At 37.0% G+C, this 20,901-nt stretch overlaps 1 protein-coding gene across 6 annotated transcripts in view; it reads right to left on the bottom strand.

Moving 5' to 3' along the window:
- LOC131431744 (klarsicht protein) overlaps positions 1-20,901 on the bottom strand; it is a 627,074-nt gene that overhangs the window by 481,688 nt on the left and 124,485 nt on the right. For all 6 annotated transcript variants that reach the window (XM_058597617.1, XM_058597616.1, XM_058597621.1 and 3 more), the window contains 3 exons: positions 15,699-16,239; positions 15,387-15,632; positions 15,142-15,309 (listed from right to left, as the gene is read on the bottom strand). In XM_058597617.1, coding sequence (XP_058453600.1) covers positions 15,142-15,309; positions 15,387-15,632; positions 15,699-16,022 — 738 coding nt within the window. In that variant the 5' untranslated portion in view covers positions 16,023-16,239. The remainder of the gene's footprint in view (positions 1-15,141; positions 15,310-15,386; positions 15,633-15,698; positions 16,240-20,901) is intronic.

The following is a 20,901-nucleotide window of genomic DNA, read 5'->3' as shown; positions in this document are numbered from 1 at the left end:
CTTTAGGGTGCATGCATTCGACACATACAATGAGTCTTGAAGTTCTGGCGGGAGTTCTTCCATTAAAAGATCGATTTTGGGAGCTTTCATCACGCCTGCTAATAAGATGTGAGGTGCTGAATCCCATGGTAATTAATAATTTCGAACGACTAGTCGAGCTTCGATCTCAAACAAAATTCATGACAGTATATTTTAACCATATGTCACAGGAAATCAACCCTTCAAGATATATTCCTATCCGTGTCAACCTCCTAAATGTCCCTGACTCAACTTTATTTTTCGATACATCCATGCAGCGCGAAGTGCGTGGAATCCCGGATCATCTACGTTCGACGGAAATCCCAAAAATATTTTCAAGTAAGTTCAGGCATATTGACTCTGAGAAAATGTTTTACACGGACGGATCGCGAATTGAAGAAGCGACAGGGTTTGGTATGTTCAACAATAATGTTTCGGCCTCATTTAGGCTTCAAGAACCTGCATCTGTTTATATAGCAGAGCTAGCAGCAGTTCATTATAGTTTGAGTGTAATCGTCACATTAATTCCAAACCATTATTTCCTCTTCACAGATAGTCTGAGTGCAATTGAAGCCATTCGCTCAAACATGACTGGCAAGACTGAACCGTTTTTCCTGGGCAAAATAAAACAGTGCCTGAACGACATATTGAACAATAATTATCTAATCACTATAGTCTGGGTCCCGGCTCATTGCTCCATTCCTGGCAATGAAAGAGCCGATATTTTAGCCAAACGTGGTGCTATTGAGGGTGAAATTTATGAGAGACCGATTGCTTTCAACGAATTCTATAGCTCGTCTCGCCAAAGAACACTTGCCAGCTGGCAAGCTTCTTGGGATAAAGATGATCTGGGTCGGTGGATGCACTCAATTATTCCGAAAATATCGACAAAGGCATGGTTCAGGGGACTGGATGTGAGTAGAGATTTCATTCGTGTGATGTCCAGACTCATGTCCAATCACTACACGTTAGATGCACATCTCCTTCGAATTGGGCTCTCCGAGACTAATCATTGTGCTTGTGGCGAAGGTTATCGAGATATTGATCATGTCGTTTGGACATGCGTGAAGTATCGTGATGTCAGATCTCAACTAATAAATTCTTTGCGTACCCAAGGTAGACTATCCAATATCCCAGTTCGAGACATTCTTGCTTGTCGTGACCTTTCATACATGAAACTTATTTATCATTTCATAAAGAAAACTGGAGTTTCAATTTAATAAAGGCCCCTTTCAAGACTTAGTTCTGATCCCAGCTGCGTCCATGAGTTCAACCAATAGCTAAATTAGAATAAAAATAATGTAATGATACAAACAAACTCGAAACAGTTTATGAAATTATTAACAAAATGTCTGAAAATAACAGCTTATTTTATAATTTATAGAAGTTAATCGTTTGGTTCAAATAATATTTCCGAGTAGATTTCATAATTAATGACGAGTTACCTAAGATGATATTTAAGTAATAAGAGAATATGTTTTAATAAATGCAAAACGTTGTGACTATGTTAGAATTAAATTAGGATAAGAATATTATGTAAAAGTGATGCTACGGCGAAGAAAAACTTATGTAAACTGCCTTAAGAAATATATGTATTTATGAAATTATGAGATTATAACATAAAATTCTTCATTGATTCAGATAGTTATCGGTAGGTTTTCCCAACGTTATGATAACGAAAATGCAAACAAAACAACCTTTGTTGGCTTGAATATGGCGAATACAATATGGAGTCTCAAGAAGTGTATGAAACGTAAATAAAACCAGGAGATTACTTTTTTCCAAACTACTTTTTGCCGAAAATAGTGAAAGGCAGAATAATCATTTTTGTTCTATGCACTGTCATAAATACGAAGAAAATAATATAGGGATTGAGCATCGATTGTGATAATATTATAACTCTCATGATATATGAATTTAAAATGATAAGAAATCACTCTAATTTGAGCATTCTGAACATAGCGTTATTTTGTTGTTTATTTTTCATATCTTTATAAACAGATTCTGATTGAAGGCGCATGAAAAACAGTTAAGTAAAATTGAATTTCGCTCGACAGTTTTAAAATCGTTGTGAAATTTGTACCTTGTATCAAGTTTGTGATTTAAAGCACTCTCCTGCTTTTTTATTGAAGATAGAAAAGTATTCTGGATTCATTCAATGTTTATAATGTCGATGGTGACTAAGTTTCAACTAGTTTACTTGGAAACAAGTTATTTTCAAGTTATGAAAAGATAAGTTATTCTAGTATGGCATTACAACGTAACGACAACTTATTTTTAGCTGAATTAACAACTAGTAGAAACTGCGCTTTTTGAGTCATGCAAGTGGTTAGATGTTAGTAACAATCACTCAAATATCTGGTTGCAAACTAGTCACAAACAAGCTAGCGTAACAAAAATTGTTACTTGGGAAATATGCTTCAAAACAAATCGAAGCCTAGTAAATAATTTGTTGCTAATTAGTAACGGTAATTTTGAATTTGTTGCTCAATTTATTTTTTATTTTGTCGAGTACTTCGCTAAGTTCATATGAAGTTAGCGAAGCCTCCCTTCCAAATATGCTTCAAAACAAATTGATCCTTAGTGAATAATTTGTTGCTAATTAGTTACGGTAATTTTGAATTTGTTGCTCAATTTGTTTTGAAGCTCAAAAAAATTATAAAAAAAAACTGAGCAACAAATTCAACATTACCGTAACTAATTAGCGACAAATTAGCAATCAATTATTAACTTGGCTTCGATTTGTTTTGAAGCATATTTGGAAGGGGGGCTTTGCTAACTTTATATAAACTTAGCGAAGTACTCAAAAATATAAAAAATAAATTGAGCAACAAATTCAAAATTACCGTAACTAATTAGCAACAAATTATTTACTAGGCGTCGATTTGTTTTGAAGCATATTTGGAAGGGAGGCTTCGCTAACTTTATATGAACTTAGCGAAATACTCGAAAAAATAAAAAATAAATTGAGCAACAAATTCAAAATTACCGTAACTAATTAGCAACAAATTATTCACCTGTTTATGTTATCATCGGCGAGAGGTGCCTCGCTAAGTTCATGCTCATGATTTTTTCGATTGGGGTTATTTTCATTTACGAGATGTAAAATATTGACTCCTATGGTTCGGTACCATTTCAACACGTTTCGAACGTAGTGGTCGGATGCTAAATCGAATCAAAAGAGAGTTAATGAATTGAGCTTTCTTGTGAATAACAAGAGATGCTTCTTGTGGCACTTTTCCGTGTAAATCGCATCGTTGGTTACCCTGCAAGTGATGAAGGGAGCGCTTATTTCACAATTCACAAATCGCCTGCCGGATCTGAAAGTTTTTTCATCCTCCGGCATGTCAATTGTTAAAAAACCAATTTCATTTTCACTTTCTTTGTGCTTTCTTTAAGCAGTTATGGTTACAGTTAGACAGCGTTAATTTTTATGATTAAAACCACAAAATTAGTTGGTAATGAAAATTTCGTGTTGGATTAAAAGTTTGGTGGTTTGTGTCCAGAATATTTGCCAACTAATCGCATTTTCTAAAAACAAAAGCTTGTTTCAGAGAGGTAAATTTTGAATTTTAACTAATTCATTAGTTATTATGACAATTTTGTTGTTGAAAACAACTAATTCAAAAACAGTAAAACGAAGTAGGCGCAGAGCTAATTTCGGTCGTTCCGTGGCATAGACTGCTATTGAATTTGATCCCGATCCGACTTCCAGTTCCTGAACTACAGGGTGATTAGCACCAAAAAAGGCGGGTGGGTAATGTCGGAGACATAACTGGAGAACGTGAATATGAATAGTACTGACATGCTTCTCTCACATATTGTCAGTCACTTTTTTCAGAGATGGCTGAACCGATTTTCACAAACTAAGATTCAAATAAAAGATCGCATGGTCCTATAAAAAGTTCCTGAGTTTCATTTGGATCCGACTTCCGGTTGCGGAATTACAGGGTGATATGCACAAAAAATGTGGAAATAATTTCACTCACTTTTCTCGGAGATGGGAGATCTTTAGATGCCATAAGAATATCCCAATTTTCATTCGGATCAAACCCCTGGTTCCAGATTTAGGGTGCTTAATATAAAAATTTCAATTTCAGGAATACTTTGATTATAATGATTATAAACCATTAATAGTCCGATTTGCCCGATAATGATTTGCTAAATTTTATCCAAGTCCGACTACCGGATAGCCGTCTCATTAGAAGAGTCACCATGTTATTTTACCGATTACTCGACTTTCAATCAATGAATTATGATAAAAACTAATACAACATCATTGCTTCGGTTTTGTGAAGTTATATCGCAGAAAAAGTAGTTAGAAAATTTTTCAATACTGATATTATAGCGACGCGAAAACTCGAAGCGAATGCTCCTAATTTTATCTCACTCTAGAAGTCAATCTATCAAACGGAAACAACAGATCTCACTATAACTAATGGTTTTCGTATATGAGATGACTAATGCAGGTGAGATAAATGAGGGTACCGTTACCCTACTTTTATCTCTACTATTGGTCGGTCGTTAATCCTGAGCTGAGACGGTGGCCTTTATTACCGTTCTTGCATGCACTTCCTCTCACATTTCATTCACACATCAACTCACCCATTAGTCATCCTTACGAAATGAACTGGATGAACATCGTTTGACAGCTATTAGTTGGTTTGGTCATTTGTTCAGTCTATATTATTTTATTCTATTTCACAGTATTACATCTCATTCCACTATATTCTGTGATACATAAACCACCAATAAACGTCAAAGATGAACTTAATTTACCGTTCATCTGCTGCCATCGTGTGAAACCCAATTGGGATATGTTCATTCCACTTAATTTCCACTCCACACTGGTAATAAGAGCCCTACCGGCCTCTCCAAACCCCGGATGTTTGGAGCGTAATGAAATCAACATCTTATTCAAGTCGTTTCATATCTTATAAATTTAATTCAATAACGAAGCTCAAAACTGTAACACATATATTTATGAAATTGTAACGCAAATTGATTGTATCTGATGATGTTTGCAATACCGTCAAGCCCATCAACCACGGGAGGGACTATTATGCAACAGAAATCTTCAAAACTATTTTCGGAACTTTTTTAAATTGTAGTATTTCGGGGATCTTCTGCTGTAATATACAGGAGAAAATGAAAATGAGAAAGGTATCATTACACCACTAGGTGGATCAAAACAGGTTTTTGCTCTGTAGATTCACATCCTCAGCGAAGAAAACCTTCGAATGGTTCCTTAGGAATAATTTAATACTTTATACCACCATTTATTTATCTATACCAGAACCTGAATTATGTACATTCAGGAACTGGAACTGAATTTAAAAACTAAATCCAGAGCTCAGTTGCAAAATTCAGACCAGGAATTCGTTTTATGAATTTAGTTGTAGGATTTCTTGAGATCCGAGATTCCGAGCTTAGTTCTAGAGCTGAATTTCGAACCTGAATTAGGGAACTGAAGTCAGTTCCAGAACCGAGTTCAGCGTTCAAATCAAACAAGAAAGCTCTGAATTCTGAACCTGAATTGTGGAAATGAATTTAGGAAATAAATTGTTGAACTTTTTGAAGTTTATTTTGAAAGTGAAATCAGAAAATAAATTATGGTTCAGAAGTCAGTTCCGAAATAGTTCAGATCTGAAACATTTATCAGGAATCCAGATGTAGAATTCATATCTTTAATTTTGTTCCCGAATTCTTGAGTTGAATTATTGAGTCCGAATTCTGGATACGAATTCCGAGCCTAAATTAAATCTCAATTTAGTTTCAGATTCTAGAATTAGGATTCAATTTCAGAGTCTTAGTTCTAACTTTTGAACCTGTTTTTTGAAACTAAACCTTAAATTATGTTCAGAATTCAGATAAACCAGAAGCTAGGTTTTGATTTCAGTCCCAGAACTCAGCTATGGAATTCAGTTCCAGAATCCAACAAAAACTCGCATCGTGCTCTGTTCAATTACGTATAGCGTGTAAGGGAGAACGAAAACTTATACCGTCTTTAAAACACAACCGAATTCATCGGCACCAAGCACACATGAGGACGTGTTTCCAAAAATGTCTGTTACTGGAGTTTGGTTTGACTGATCACGGCTTCGGATGTTCCAGGAAATTTGGTTGATTTAGATGTTTTCAATATTACACCTGAAATGGTAACGAGTGCCACTAAGAAACTGAAAAGCTCTTTCTCGCCTGGATGTAACTGGCATTCCCTCAGTTGTTTTTTGTCACACTATTACTATTTCGGCTGAGGCGTTCAGCAGATTATACAACCAATCGTTCAGTGAATCACGTTTATCCGATATTTAGAGCAGAGTAATTTCTTTTCTTCTAGAATCGGTGCAGTAATTCATTTCATCGAACAAATAGAATATCTAAATATAATTGAATGCGGACAGGGATGCAACTGATTCCTTCAATTTAATGGGTGGTTCAGTGCACGAAGTGCGTCACCTCATTTTGACAACAGTCTTGTTAGATAGCCGTGTAGTGTCGGTAGCAGTTCCCAACTGGCTAAGAATAATGCTACGGTCCACCTGTACCGGTGGTATAAGTCTACCAAACTGGTAAGCCGTGTGGCACCCCCCTATTTTCTACCAAGAATTGATCCACTGGTTTCTTGTTCCATGCCACAAAAATAGGAACTCCCAAGTCAAGGTGTATGTCCGTGCCGAAAACTGAATGGAAGTATCTTGGGAATATATTTGTGTTAGGCGAAGCTCTGACACAGTGGACGATTTCATTTTTCGCAACTCGTAGGATTTAAATGATTTTAATATTGAAAAAAAAACTTCCACAGTTCGCTATATGTGATTATGAGCCAATATATTTGGTTTCTTCTAGTTGTTGTATGATAAATGCTAGAGACTGGATGCTCATTACTCTGATTGATAATGATTAGAATAGCATAAATCAATCTCCAGCATAAATGTACAGCAACTATAAATCCATCTAGACTTCTGCAAGAAGGTAAAGCTGACTAATCCACGTGAAATGCCTCGAGCATGCATACTTGAATGAATAAGGCTCTCGGTATAGATCTCATATCTGAGCTCACAACTCGGGATATTTGTTCTGTAACAATGTTCAATGGCATAATCGGCAGTGACATTAATGCTCACCATATCATTTGGGGCAGCACAGATATAAATTCAAGAGGCTCTGATATGATGGAACTTGTGAGCAGTCCAAACCTGCACATAGTCAATGCAGGAAACCGTCCAACTTTTGCGAGATCTGGAAGAGAAACTGCTCTGCTCTGAGTTGGTAAATTGGCTCGTCTCTGATGAGCTCGAACCTTCGTTATCTGATCATAAGTACATCTTTTTTTATCATTCAAACGTTAAGTTTGATATCTATGAAGAGGGCTTGGCGACAGGATTTAACGGGTACCAACCAACAATTGAAACCCCAATTGATTTGGAAAATGTTGTCGACGAGACAAATTCACTCATAGTTGCAGCATATGAAGAGGCTTGTCCACTTCGGCTTGTGCGAGCTACTAGAGGAACTCCGTGGTGGAATGCTGAACTTGCTAGACTAAGGAAACTATGCAGAAGAGCTTGGAACCACCGACGCAGAGATGGGTCGGAGGCATTCGTGTCGGCTCGAAGGGCTTACAAAAATGCTCTTCGATCGTCTGAGCGAAGTGGTTGGAAAAGCCTCTGCACAAATGTCTCTAGTCTCAACGTGGCTAGCAGATTAAATAAGTTACTTTCGAAGTCTAAGGACTTTAATGTCAGTTTCTTAAGAACTTCAGATGGTGAACACTTGTCTGATGAAGGTGATGTACTTCACTGCCTTTTTAACACTCACTTTCCAGGATGTATGGATCCATCACCGACAGCTCTTCCCGAGACTTTTTCAGGTAGTTACGATTCTTGGGCCCTTGCTCGAAGCGTTGTGACGATTGAATCGGTCAAATGGGCAGTTGAGAGTTTTGCTCCGTACAAATCTCCTGGAAAGGATGGAGTTTTCCCAGTGTTACTGCAGAAAGGGTATGAACATTTCAAACATGTTTTGAAGAAAATACTTACTTTTAGTCTTGCGACTGGATATATTCCAAGAGCCTGGCAGGAAATAATTGTCAAATTTATTCCCAAAGGCGGTCGCGACACTTATGAGGAAGCGAAGAGTTTCAGGCCTATCAGTCTAAGCTCATTTCTTCTTTAAACAGTGGAACGCATAGTCGATCACTATATCAGAAATGTTAGTTTGGGCGTGCATCCGCTACATGGAATGCAACATGCTTACCAGCGTGGAAAGTCCACTACAACCCTGTTACATGATGTTGTGTACAACATTGAAAAAGCTTTCTCACAAAAGCAATCTTGCTTGGGAGTTTTCCTAGATATTGAAGGTGCCTTTGATAACGTGTCTTTCAATTCAATTCTGGAAGCAGCCCGTGGTCATGGCATACCTTGAAGTATCACAAATTGGATACACGCAATGCTTAGCAATCGACTTCTTTGTTCATCGCTTCGGCAAGCAGAGATTAGAAAGCTAAGTGTCTGTGGGTGTCCTCAAGGTGGTGTACTATCCCCACTTTTATGGAACCTAGTCGCTGATGGTTTGTTGAGGAAACTTAATAACCTTGGATTTCCGACTTATGGTTTTGCCGACGATTATCATATATTGATGACCGGTATAAGTATTAACACTCTCTTTGATTTAATGCAGCAAGCCCTGCGATCTGTTGAACAATGGTGTTGTCAGGTTGGATTATCTGTAAACCCGGGCAAAACATCAATGGTGCTTTTCACTCATCGTAGGATAATCACAGGAGCTTGTCCGTTATAGTTCTTCGGTTCAGAAGTCACTGTGGTCGATCAAGTTAAATACGTCGGAGTTATTCTTGATTCAAAACTGAATTGGTCTGCTCACATTGATTTCAGGATTAAAAGAGCTTGCATGGCTTTCGGCAAAGGCAGACGAGCTTTTGGAAAATCATGGGGACTCAAACCCAGATACATTCATTGGATCTACACAACTATTGTTAGACCAATTTTAGCATACGGATGTCTTGTATGGTGGCAGAAAGGAGAAGTCGCAACAGTTCAGTCAAAGCTAAATCATCTCCAAAGGATGGTCCTAATGGCGATGACAGGAGCATTCACGACAACTCCTACTGCTGCTCTAGAGGCGCTACTGTGAATTAAACCACTACATGTGTTCCTAAAACAAGAAGCATTATCTTGTGCATACCGTCTTAGGGTTACAGGGCTTTGGAACAGTAACCCTATAGACTATGCTACTAGCCACACTCGCTTGTGGTCTCAAATGGTTACGTGGGATGAGTATTTACTCGCTCCTAGTGACCTAACTCTCACATGCAGTTTTCCTTTCAAAACATTCCATGTGAGCTATCCTCTTCGTGAGGAATGGTTGTCTGGTTGTTTGGAACGACAACTTGATGAACACATAGTTTGTTATACGGACGGTTCTCTGTTGAATGGTCGTGCTGGTGCTGGTGTCTACTGTCGTGAAATGAGGCTGGAACAGTCTCATTCACTTGGTAGATACTGTACTGTGTTCCAAGCAGAAATCTACGCGATTCTGTGTGGAGTACAACCGGCACTTCAGCAGAGGATCTGTGGTAAACGATTTTATTTTTGTTCCGACACTCAGGCAGCCTTAAAAGCACTCAGTTCGAATGATTCACGGTCGAATCTAGTGATCGCATGTCGAACTCAAATTGAAGACATCAGCATTTCAAATGCTGTTTACTTGTTATGCAGGGTGGCAAGTGAATTAGCGATTTCAATTTCCCGGTTTTCTCCGGTTTTCCCGATGCGCGAGACTAAAAATTCCCGGTTATTTAACATGTCCAAAAAACATCGAGAGTTGAGAAACAACTATTTTTCGGGTATCTCCTTGGAACTATGATTAAAACTCTCATCCACAGTTTGTCCAAACGTTCATCTTCTGGACTAACAGTACCATCTAGTCCATTGTATTCCATTTTTTTTATTTTTTTAATACCTTTTTATTGGAATATGAGTTAAAATTAAATTATTAAGATTTAAATTGGGTGTTCAGCCAAAAGTGGTGACTTTTCAGCATTATTATATACATGATTTGGTTATTACCATTAAGACATCATTTACTTCCGCAATTCTGTGATTTTTGTGTAGGGAAAATTCTAAACCTACTTGTATTGTGTAATGGGGAAAAGGAACTTATATACTAACTTACTAACTAATACAGAGAGCGAATCGATTCAATTGAAGATTGCATCGATTTTTGTCGGAATTTGCTTATAATATTATGTGACATTACATCTAATGGTTCTATATTTGTGAGTCTGTGTGACTCATTTTGTACTAAACCAGGGAGGACGCTTCAAAATCATTTTCAGAATTTTATTCTGAATCCTTTGAAGCGTTTTCTTCCTGGTGGAACAACAACTTGACCAAATTGGTACTGCATAAAGCATGGCTGGTCTGAAAATTTGGTTATAAATTAACAACTTGTTTTTTAGACAGAGCTTAGAATTTCTGTTTATAAGAGAATATTAACATTTAATATAATTATTACACTTTGCCTGGATTCCTTCAATGTGATCCTTGAAAGTGAGTTTTTTGTTCTACGTTAAACTTAAGTATTTAGCTTGATCAGACCATGTCAATTCCAAGCCATTCAATTTGAGAATGTGATTATTATTTGGTTTAAGAAAAGAAGCTCTTGGCTTATGAGGAAAGATAATTAATTGCGTTTTTGCTGCATTTGGTTTGATTTTCCATTTTGACAGATAATCACTGAAAATATTTAAACTTCTTTGTAGGCGACTGCAGATCACTCTTAGATTTCTACCTGTGGCTAACAGACTTGTGTCGTCACAGAATAGCGATTTCTGACAACCAACGGGTAGATTTGGAAGATCAGAAGTGAAAATATTATACAAGATTGGAGCTACGCTCGAACCCTGCGGAACACCGGCTCGTTCGGGTAGCAATTCAGATTTACAATTCTGATAGCTAACCTGAAGAGTACGATCAGTTAAATAATTTTGAATCATTTTGATCAAATCAATAGGAAACTGGAAATCAGACATTTTTGCTATTAAACCTTTGTGCCAAACACTGTCGAATGCTTTTTCTATGTCTAGAAGAGCAACTCCAGTGGATAACCCAGAAGATTTATTTGCCTTTATCATGTTCGTAACTCTGACAAGTTGATGAGTAGTTGAATGTTCATGACGAAATCCAAACTGCTCTGGTAAAAAAATTGATTTCTCATTTAAATGAGTCATCATTCTCAACAAGATAATTTTTTCAAAAAGTTTACTGATAGAAGAAAGTAAGCTAATTGGGCGATAACTTGATGTTTCTGCTGGGTTTTTATCAGGTTTGAGGATAGGAATTACTTTAGCGTTTTTTCATCTTTTTGGGAAGAAGGCTAATGAAAAACACTTGTTGAAAATTTTAACCAGGAGTCTCAAGGCAACATCGGGAAGATTTTTAATAAAAATATTAAAAATTCCATCATTACCAGGAGCCTTCATATTCTTAAGTTTCAAAATAATTGATTTAATTTCATAAAAACCGTCTCAATAATGTCATCTTGTGACAACACTTGAGTTGAAATATGCTCATATGTTATTTCAGTGAGACTTCATTTTCAATAGGACTCGCAACGTTCAAATTAAAATTGTGGACACTCTCGAACTGCTGAGCTAGCTTTTGAGCTTTTTCACCATTTGTAAGAAGTATTTGATTTCCTTCCTTGAGAGCAGGAATTGGTTTCTGAGGTTTCTTAAGAACCTTAGAAAGTTTCCAGAAAGGTTTAGAATATGGTTTAATTTGTTCAACTTCTTTAGCGAAATTTTCATTTCGCAAAAGAGTAAATCTATGTTTAATTTCTTTTTGTAAATCCTTAACTATGGTTTTCATAGCAGGATCACGAGAACGTTGATATTGTCGTCGACGAACATTCTTCAACCGAATGAGCAGTTGAAGATTGTCATCGATGATAGGAGAATTTAATTTAGTTTGAGCTTTGGGAACTGAAAGATTTCTAGCTTCGATCATGTTTTGACTCAAATTATCAATTGCTGTGTCGATGTCCGCAGAATTTTCTAAAATAGTTTCATGATCCACATGATTTTCAATGTGAGATCTGTAATCCAACCAATTAGCTCTATGATAGTTGAATATAGAACTAATTGGATTAATTATAGCTTCGTTGAAAACTCTGAAAGTTACTGGAAGATGATCTGAGTCAAAGTCAGCATGTGTAATCGGTTCACTACAAATGTGACTTTGATCTGTTAGAACCAGATCAATTGTAGACAGGTTTTTCACGGAAGAGAAACAAGTCGGATTACTGGGATGAAGAACTGTGAAGTAACCAGCTGGTTGTTGATTATGAAGTATTTTACCATTACTGTTATTTTGCCAACAATTCCTTTAGTATTGAATGAAGGTAAAATTTGCCACCCATTCCAGTAAACCTGTCAAATCGATGAACCACATAATGTGGATTGCTTTTCAATTTAACATTTGGTTTAAGAAAAGTTTCTGTCACAATGGGAATATGAATTTTGTGAACTTTGAGAAAATTATAAAATTCATCTTCACTCGATTTCAAAGATCGAGCATTCCAATTTAAAATATTCAAAAAAATATTTAACATCGCTGTTAAATTTTAAATTCATTATAATATTATTTGCAAATTGCCATCTGATTTGAAATGTTTTAAAAAGTGATGAAGTAGAATTCTTTCGGATGATCATTTGAAAAAGTTGATCTTGTAGGTAGATCATTTTATTTTCAGTTATATCGCCTGAATCGGCTTCGTTTAAAGAAGCGAATGGCATTGAAGGAATATTGATAGGTAGACGATGATTTGGCCGATCTACCTATTAATAAATTGTGTTCGTTAGAAGACGAATTGGCAGGCGTACCTGTTTTGTGTTTTTAATTCGAAGAAATAGGTGCCTTAGAAGAATTAGGCGTGGCATTTGTAACGGCTTTTTGATTTTCAGGTATGTTCTGTAAATTTAAGGTCGTTGATTTGACTTGTTGTCTAAGCGAACGAGCGTTTAAATTTTTTTCCCTGACAGGACATTTCAAGTAATTGGAGTTATGATTTCCATCGCAATTTAAACATGAAAATTTATCAGTGGTTTCATTCATTGGACAAACGTCTTCCGAATGCGATTTACCACAATTCAAGCACCGTATATCCATATGACAATTTTTGGTTCCATGGCCAAAGCCTTGGCAACGACGACATTGCGTTAAGTTTGCAATACGATTATGCCGTTTATAATGTGGGAAATGAAACGTACTTTTTCTAAAGTTTTCAAATTATTTACATCACGTCGATTGAAGTGTATTAGGAAAAAGTTCATGGGAAATTCCAGAGCGAAGTTTAGAAGTACCATTCACTCTTTTTTTCATAAGTATTACTTGGGAAGGGGCAAAACCAAGAAATTCTTTTAGATCATTTTTGATTTCATCAGTACTTTGATCATTTGATAAGCCTTTCAAGACAGCCTTGAAGGGTCTGTCTGATTTTATATCATATGAGTAAAATTTATGAAGTTTCTCGGATAAATATCGAATAAGACGTTCATAATCTTCCAATCCGTCAACCAAGACTCGACATTCTCCTCTTCGTCCGATTTGAAATGAGACTTTTACTTCCGGGAGAAAAGTAGAAAGCTCAGTACGGAATGCTTTGAAGTCGGAAATCATCACCGTCACTGGTGGCATAGACTGTTGTTTCTTCCCAGAACGACAAGCGTCCATTTTGGGAATTTTTGAAGAACTTTCTTCTATGTCGCTACAATCGGATTCAGCAAGAATCTCGTTAGTATTGTTAGACGGCATAGGATCAACGGAAAGGAAATCCGTCCGTTGTCTTTTATTTGTACATTCAGATTCTATAAGATCGTGAATGTTGTTAGAAATATGTTGAATAACGTATTGTGATTTATTCCGTATTGAATTATTTATAGCCCTAGGCTTGTTGCCTTTCCGGTTGGACGCAGGCATTTTTGAAATGAATGAAATTTTAAATTAAATTAACTAGGCTAAATTAATATTCGATTAGACTCCTAGTTTGGAAAAGTCTTGATAAAGACTGATTTTGTGGTAGTCTTAACACGCGGGATAGGTTTTAAACGATCACAGCAAGAACGAGTGATTCTGTTATCTAGAAGATTTATGGACCCTGTCATTCTACCTATCATGTATTTTATGGATGCTTTTTACGAATTGCATTATTCATCCTACATAAAAACTGAGCTGACCACAACAAACAAGATGCAATTTCTTGTTAACTTAACATCAATTTTCACCTCATCAACAAACATCAGATCGTTTCGTTAACAATTGCATATCAATATTTGATCGTCGTCTGAATCCACTCCATTTGAAAATTAAACCTTTCTGGCACCTGCTGATTGTGCAACTTTAACAAACACACAAACCACATATGTTTGCACAAATTGCCCGGCTGCCAGGTCAACTGAACAAACAGAAACAAATAATATCCGGCCGAAATTTAAGTTATTTCGTAAGTCAAGAGGAGGAAAAAAAAGGGTACGGGTAAAATCAATACCGGGCAAATCAGGCAAACAGTGCCCTCGTTAGACGCCAAAATTTATTGTCAACCTCGCGCACCTTCCACATATTTTGTCAGTTTGTCAAAGCAAACGAACAGAAACACGGTTTCACGACCAGAGGAAAAAAAAAATAAACAGCGTCCATCAAGTCAAGTAAGATAGCGGCAATGATGAACAGGGCCGACAGGGCCGGGCAAACATATTGCAACATCGCACGTAACTCGCAGTGGGTGCGCTATGAGATGAGGTTGATGCTTAACTCTAATGGCACGTCGTTTAGTATGTGTGTGTGTGTGTGTGTGTGTGTGTGTGTGTGTGTGTGTGTGTGTGTGTGTGTGTGTGTGTGTGTGTGTGTGTGTGTGTGTGTGTGTAGGAGGGAGATTTCCCGCTTTGGAAGTGATTTGAGTCGTTTAAAAAGATCGATTTTTCAAAAGACTAGTAATAAAACCAAACCACAATGGGCGACCATAACTTTCCTATTCAATTCCAACCGGTCCCACTGCATAACACAAATTTCTATTGCTATTGATTCAAATGGCACTCACCGAATGTTCTCCCGAGAGCCTCAACAGCTGCTCCATCTTCATCTTCTTGATCTCCGTCACGGACGAGCTGGAAACCCGCGAGAGGCGGGTTTCCATCTCTTTGATCCACTGCCGTAGCAGCCGTGGATCGCCGTAGAAAGTTTGCATCGGTGATGGATTGTACATGGCCTAAAACGAGGGTATCGTGATGGGAAAAACGGTCCTCGTAGGGGTGCTGCTATTCAACAGCTTTGTCAACCACCTACCTTCCGATAGCAGTCGACGTCGTCCTCCTCGGCTCGGATGACAGGACCTTCGATTTCGCCACGAGCTTCCCGGCAACTGTCGAGCAGGTTTGTGTCCATGATAAAGTTGTAGTTGGTTTGAAGTGCCGCCCAGAAATCGTCCTTCCCGATGCCGGTCGTGGTGCTACTCTGCAAACTGCAGGAGCTATGGCTATGGCCACTGCCCCACGACCGGCGCCACAGTTCCCGTTCCGAGTCGCGTTTTTTCTACAAAAAAAATAATGGCAAATGTTAGCGAGGTTCCGATCAACTGCAAGAAATGGCTATACTCACCTTTAAACTGTTATATGGCCGATCGATTCTCAGTCTGTTCTGTGCCATCTCGGAACCCTCGGGAGGGCCTTGCGGAGGCAACGAATTGAGTGACAGTGACGGTTTGATGAAACATCCGGGACTGGAATTGGCTGACGACGAGGCATTCGCAGTCATCGCCGGAGGATTCATCCGGGAACTTCCGCTTCCGTGTGTGTGTGTCTGGGTCGATATCGAAGCCATCGGAGAAGATCCCAGGCCGGGAGCCGACGTAGGAGTCGTAGGAATCCCATCATTCTGCTGTTTGCTGGTTCGGGGTTTTTCTTCACCGGTTGGAGGCTTCATAGTGGTCAAGTCGTGTTCCGTTTGAAAGAAGGGCCTTTTTTTTGGTAGGTTTGATGCTAGACGGGAGAGGTTTTCCGGTACGGACTTTTTAGCGACTGAGGAAGTTGTGCAGTAGTGGCTGGCACTGTTGGCTTTGGTTGTTGGACATTTTTTTGATCGACGTTTCGACGTTCCGGAGGCTAGTATTTGTTTACCAAATGAACATTTTCATTAGAATCTGCGGAGAACAAGAAAAAAAAGAAATGGCATTAAATGTTGAACTCCAATCGAAAAGTCACGGTACCGGTACGACAAATGACACGAGACACGGTAAACTGATCAGGCCAATCTATCCGTCGTCGTCGTCGCTGTCTTTTCGGTAGTGGACAGAAATGGTCCCAAACAGTGAGAAAAACCTAGAACCGAAATCAGCGCAGAGAACACTAATCGGCGTCAATTTCCTTCACTCACCATCGACAGTCAATATTGCTTACCAGGCAGCCGGACGATGACGAAGACGACGACGTCGGCAACGACACGACAAGTAAATGTTTCCCCGCTCGTTCTTCGCGCCCCCAAAATAGGACAAAAACGAAACCATAAAAACAAACGGCTCGCGGCGCTGAATCAGCACCGAGCTAATCGAGTGCACATCGCCACTTTAGCAGCTTCGGATATCGCAGTGCTGCCAATTTTTTCTTCGTATAGCAAACATTGCAGTTGGAAAAATATGATTTTATGGAAAATATTGTCATTTGGGTATTGTTCACAAAGTTAAAAGTTTTATAAAATGGTTACAATTCCGGCATGAGGCTACTATAACAGCATATCGCTTGCCAGATCATTTTTTTCAATACCTTTTTTAAGGTAATTTATTCCAAACATCAATTGATGTTACGTAGAACTGCATACAAAAACTTAAAACCAAGATTTGATTTTACGTTATACGCTTGAATTATTATTGTTCGAGTTTCTGAAAAACTTTGCACGTTATTTGTTATTTGTTTCGTCTTAAAAAAAACTCAAATTGTACACGCGAAATTTGAGAATAAATCTAAGACAGACTACATTACATACTTCATATGATATATTCAGTGTTGGGAAAACCATGATCAGAAAAAGTTCATTTCATTATCACTCGTGATAAAAAAAAAACTGTTCAAGAGATTCTCTTAAAAACCTCAGTGACTGAAAAACTCACTTCCGAGATATTGATTCATGAAAAAAAGCATCCACAAAACTCCGAACCCCGAAGTTCACAATCAATTTTTGCGTCAGTGAAACTCACACGGAACGACCGAAATTAGCTCTGCGCCTAATTCGCATTACTGTTTTTGAATTAGTTGATTTTAACAACAAAATTTCCAAAATAACTATTAAATTAGCAGAAATTCAGAATTTACTTTGCTGAAAAAAAACTCTTGTTTTTTAGAGAATGTGTTAAGTTGGTGAATATACTGGACACAAACCAGCAATATATCAATCCAACACGAAATTTTCATTGACAACTAATTTTGTGATTAAAATCAGAAAATTTGACTCTTTTTATCTTTAACCATCATTGCTGAAAGACAGCACAAAGAAAACAAAAATGAAAGTGGTTTTATTAACAAGTTTATTAGCCAAAAACTAATGAAAAGTGTCAAAGCAATACAATCCATTAAAAACTGAAAAGAACAGTCTTGTTGAAACTGCTTGCAAATTTCCAAACCGATATGTAAAAATGTCGTAAACTCTTAGTGGAAAGTGTATTTATTCAGAATTTGTGCGCATTTGAAGCGATTGTGCGTAATAATGTTTCTACGTGGAACAGTGAAGTGAGTTTCGAATGTTGCACTCTATTTGTATATGTCAAATGAAGTTTTTTTGTTCCTCCGTCCGGTGTACTACTTATATTTGGTTTATATTTTCCGAGTGCTAGAAGTTTACAGTGAGAGATTCGATTTCGCGAATTCAAATGAAGAAAATAGTGATTTAGAAGAAAAATTTTTAAAAAGAAGTTCAAATTTCGTTTATGTCTTTTCCTCCAAAACAACATCGTATCTACACCTGCCAATATAGAAAAGACAACAGATTCTTTTCGGTAGTAGTGTGCCATCTAGTGGCTAGTAGTCATTACGGTGTTAAAGTTTTTTCGGTGACAGTGCGCCATATAGCTGTAGATTGCAGAAGCCAATTCAACCATTTATGTTAGTTGAAAACAACATTTAATTCTATTTCAACTAAAGAATAATTGAATAGAAATTGGAGTGTGCCTTAGCTAAGAAATGACAGCACTTCTAATTGGTGAATTCAACTAAAAAAAGCCATTCCAAATAATATTTTATCGTTATTAAGGGAATGTGAATAAAAAAATTTGAATTAGCTTAAAAACATTTTGTCAGTTGTCTCAAAAAATGTCTAACTAAAATTCGAAAATCAACTATTTTTTTCGCCAAAATTCGGATTTCGGTCTTTCCGTGCAGTTGGGTTCACTTCGAATAATACTTTTCGTTAATGAGAGATGAATACTGGAGCTGAGATGAATGGGAGTATAAAATTAAAATAATTGTTGGAAACTCTTGGTGAACTAGTTTCAAATAAGCCTAGAGCTCAATGTTCCGTACCTGCGTAACCAGAAACCTTTATTGTTAGCCGTTGAATAGCCTTGCATTGGCATCACAAATTCTTCTAGCTCCAAATCAGTATTGTGTAAGTTTTTTTTATTGGAAATTGTTCAATATTAAACTTTTCGAATGCACACTGATGCCACTGATAATCACCACCAACGCTTTAAAGTTGTATATTTAATTTTTTTAATTCAACAAAAAAATATGTTGAGGGAAATGGAGTGTGTCTTAGCTAAGAAATGACAGCACGTTTAACTGATGAATTCAACTAAGGAAATAACCATTTCAACTAATATTTTATTATTATTATTAAGGGTATGAGAATTAAAAAATCTAAATTAGCAAAAGTAAGATTTTTTTAGTTGTCTCAAAAAATAACTAACTAAAATCAGAAAATCAACCAATCTTTTGGCCAAAATGCTGATTTCGATCTTTCCGTGCACAGAAATGTCGCTGAAGAGATAATCGAAAGGGAGTAGAGTTTCCGATGACTGAATATCCGCTACGCTTCAGTTCAACGCCGGAGTGATTCGTGCACGATTTTATTATTATATAATCATCAAAAAAAAAAATCTCTACTGAACTAAGAAATAATGACTGTGATATTTTCTATGCAGGCAGGGTATCCCACATTTCAAAGAGTGATAACAGCGATGAAAGGCTGCTTCAATTCTAGCTGATGGATTACACTATACTATTTAAATTAAACTCATTAAAACGCTACTTAGCATGAACTTGATTCATAGAAGTAACAGGAGCGCAATAGTTTGCATGTCTCAAACACACAGAAGGAGCAGCGTTTGAATGGCGCATTTGAATTAGCGTAACGATAACCTGCGCTCCTGTCAGTTCTGCGTATGATATTCAAGCTAATTTAGGAATTTTTTTTGTCGGCTGTATAAAATACTTTGTGATTGGTTTTGTCGTGAATACGACTTATTTTACTATGGGGTGCCTTTTCAAAATTTACCCTCTGAGAGAGTGATAAGTTTTTCATAGTGAATATCTCTTGTTGTATCTAACGAAACAACATAATTTTTGCTACATGCAATCGGTAATATGATCACAATTTTATGATAAAATGTTCAGTTGTGTGACATAATCTCAAATAATTCAAAATTAAACTGAAATGTTTGGTATAAACGAGTATCAAAGAGGATAATTCATAAGGCGCGTTTGCCTTTCTCGTATTTTTAAAGCTCATAGCTCAGTGATGTGGATGATAAGATTCCAACCATTTAAGAAGACCTGGTAAGATTCCCAATTTCTGTAATTTGAACATAAGAATGGGTATGTCAACACGATCGAATGCTTTGCTGTAATTTGTATAAAGAGCTTCAATGTAATTTCCCTTGTCCATAGCGGTCAGGGTATAGTGGACGAATTCAAGTAAATTAGTAGTAGTGGAACGTCCTTTGACTTAGTAGAACGAACATGTCACCGCAAAACACGCTGCAAAGAATTAAGCCTTTTCAGAGTAATAACTGTTTAAGTGTTGCTACTACTTATCGATACACTCTTTATCACTCGTGATAAAAAACTGGGCTGACATTATGCATCTCGAATCGAGTTTCTCGAAACGATTATTTTCGAAGTCGATTCGACTGAACTGTGGCATTACGTATCGCTTTCGACCGCTTGATCGAGACCCTAACAAGGTGGTACTAGATTTCGACTAGCGCTGTTCGAACTGTCAAATAAAAATAAACAAACCCAGCTATTGCAATCTTTGCAATCACGAAAAAATTTAAACTGGATATTTTTGATAACATTTATTTTGTTCAAGAACTGAAAAGAATAAAAATGCAATGCGAAATTTCTTTTTGGAACAATTTGACCACATTTCTGTAATTGAAATCAATTGAGACGCCTATGTTTGTATATAATCTAAAGATACACTTTTGAAATTATTGTTGCTTTGTTACAAGTCAAATACAATTTACGTCGTCCATATATGTAGTTTTAATCAAAGGCTTTTAGGTTCTGCAGCTTTCGTTGTAGTATGCCAGGAGCAAACCATTCATTGTAGTATTTATATCATTTATTGAAGAGTCAAATTTACGTGCTTGTCATGAGATTGCAGGATGGTGATACTTTTGACATATTCCATATACTTTGAAGGTGTCTGAAAAACTTGTGTTTACTTGAGTTTAAACGATTACTAGCTATGAAACCTAACAAATAAAAAAACATTATTCACGTTTCGTATGCCTAATATATTTGAAAATTTCGGATCAAATTTTATATTGTTTGTACACATACAAATTTATTTGAATGAGACTGCCTGTGCA

Source organism: Malaya genurostris, chromosome 2 (assembly GCF_030247185.1).
Source record: "Malaya genurostris strain Urasoe2022 chromosome 2, Malgen_1.1, whole genome shotgun sequence".
Taxonomy (NCBI): domain Eukaryota; kingdom Metazoa; phylum Arthropoda; class Insecta; order Diptera; family Culicidae; genus Malaya; species Malaya genurostris.
The sequence above is the reverse complement of the archived record's forward strand: the minus strand, read 5'-3'. Positions and strand labels throughout refer to the sequence as shown.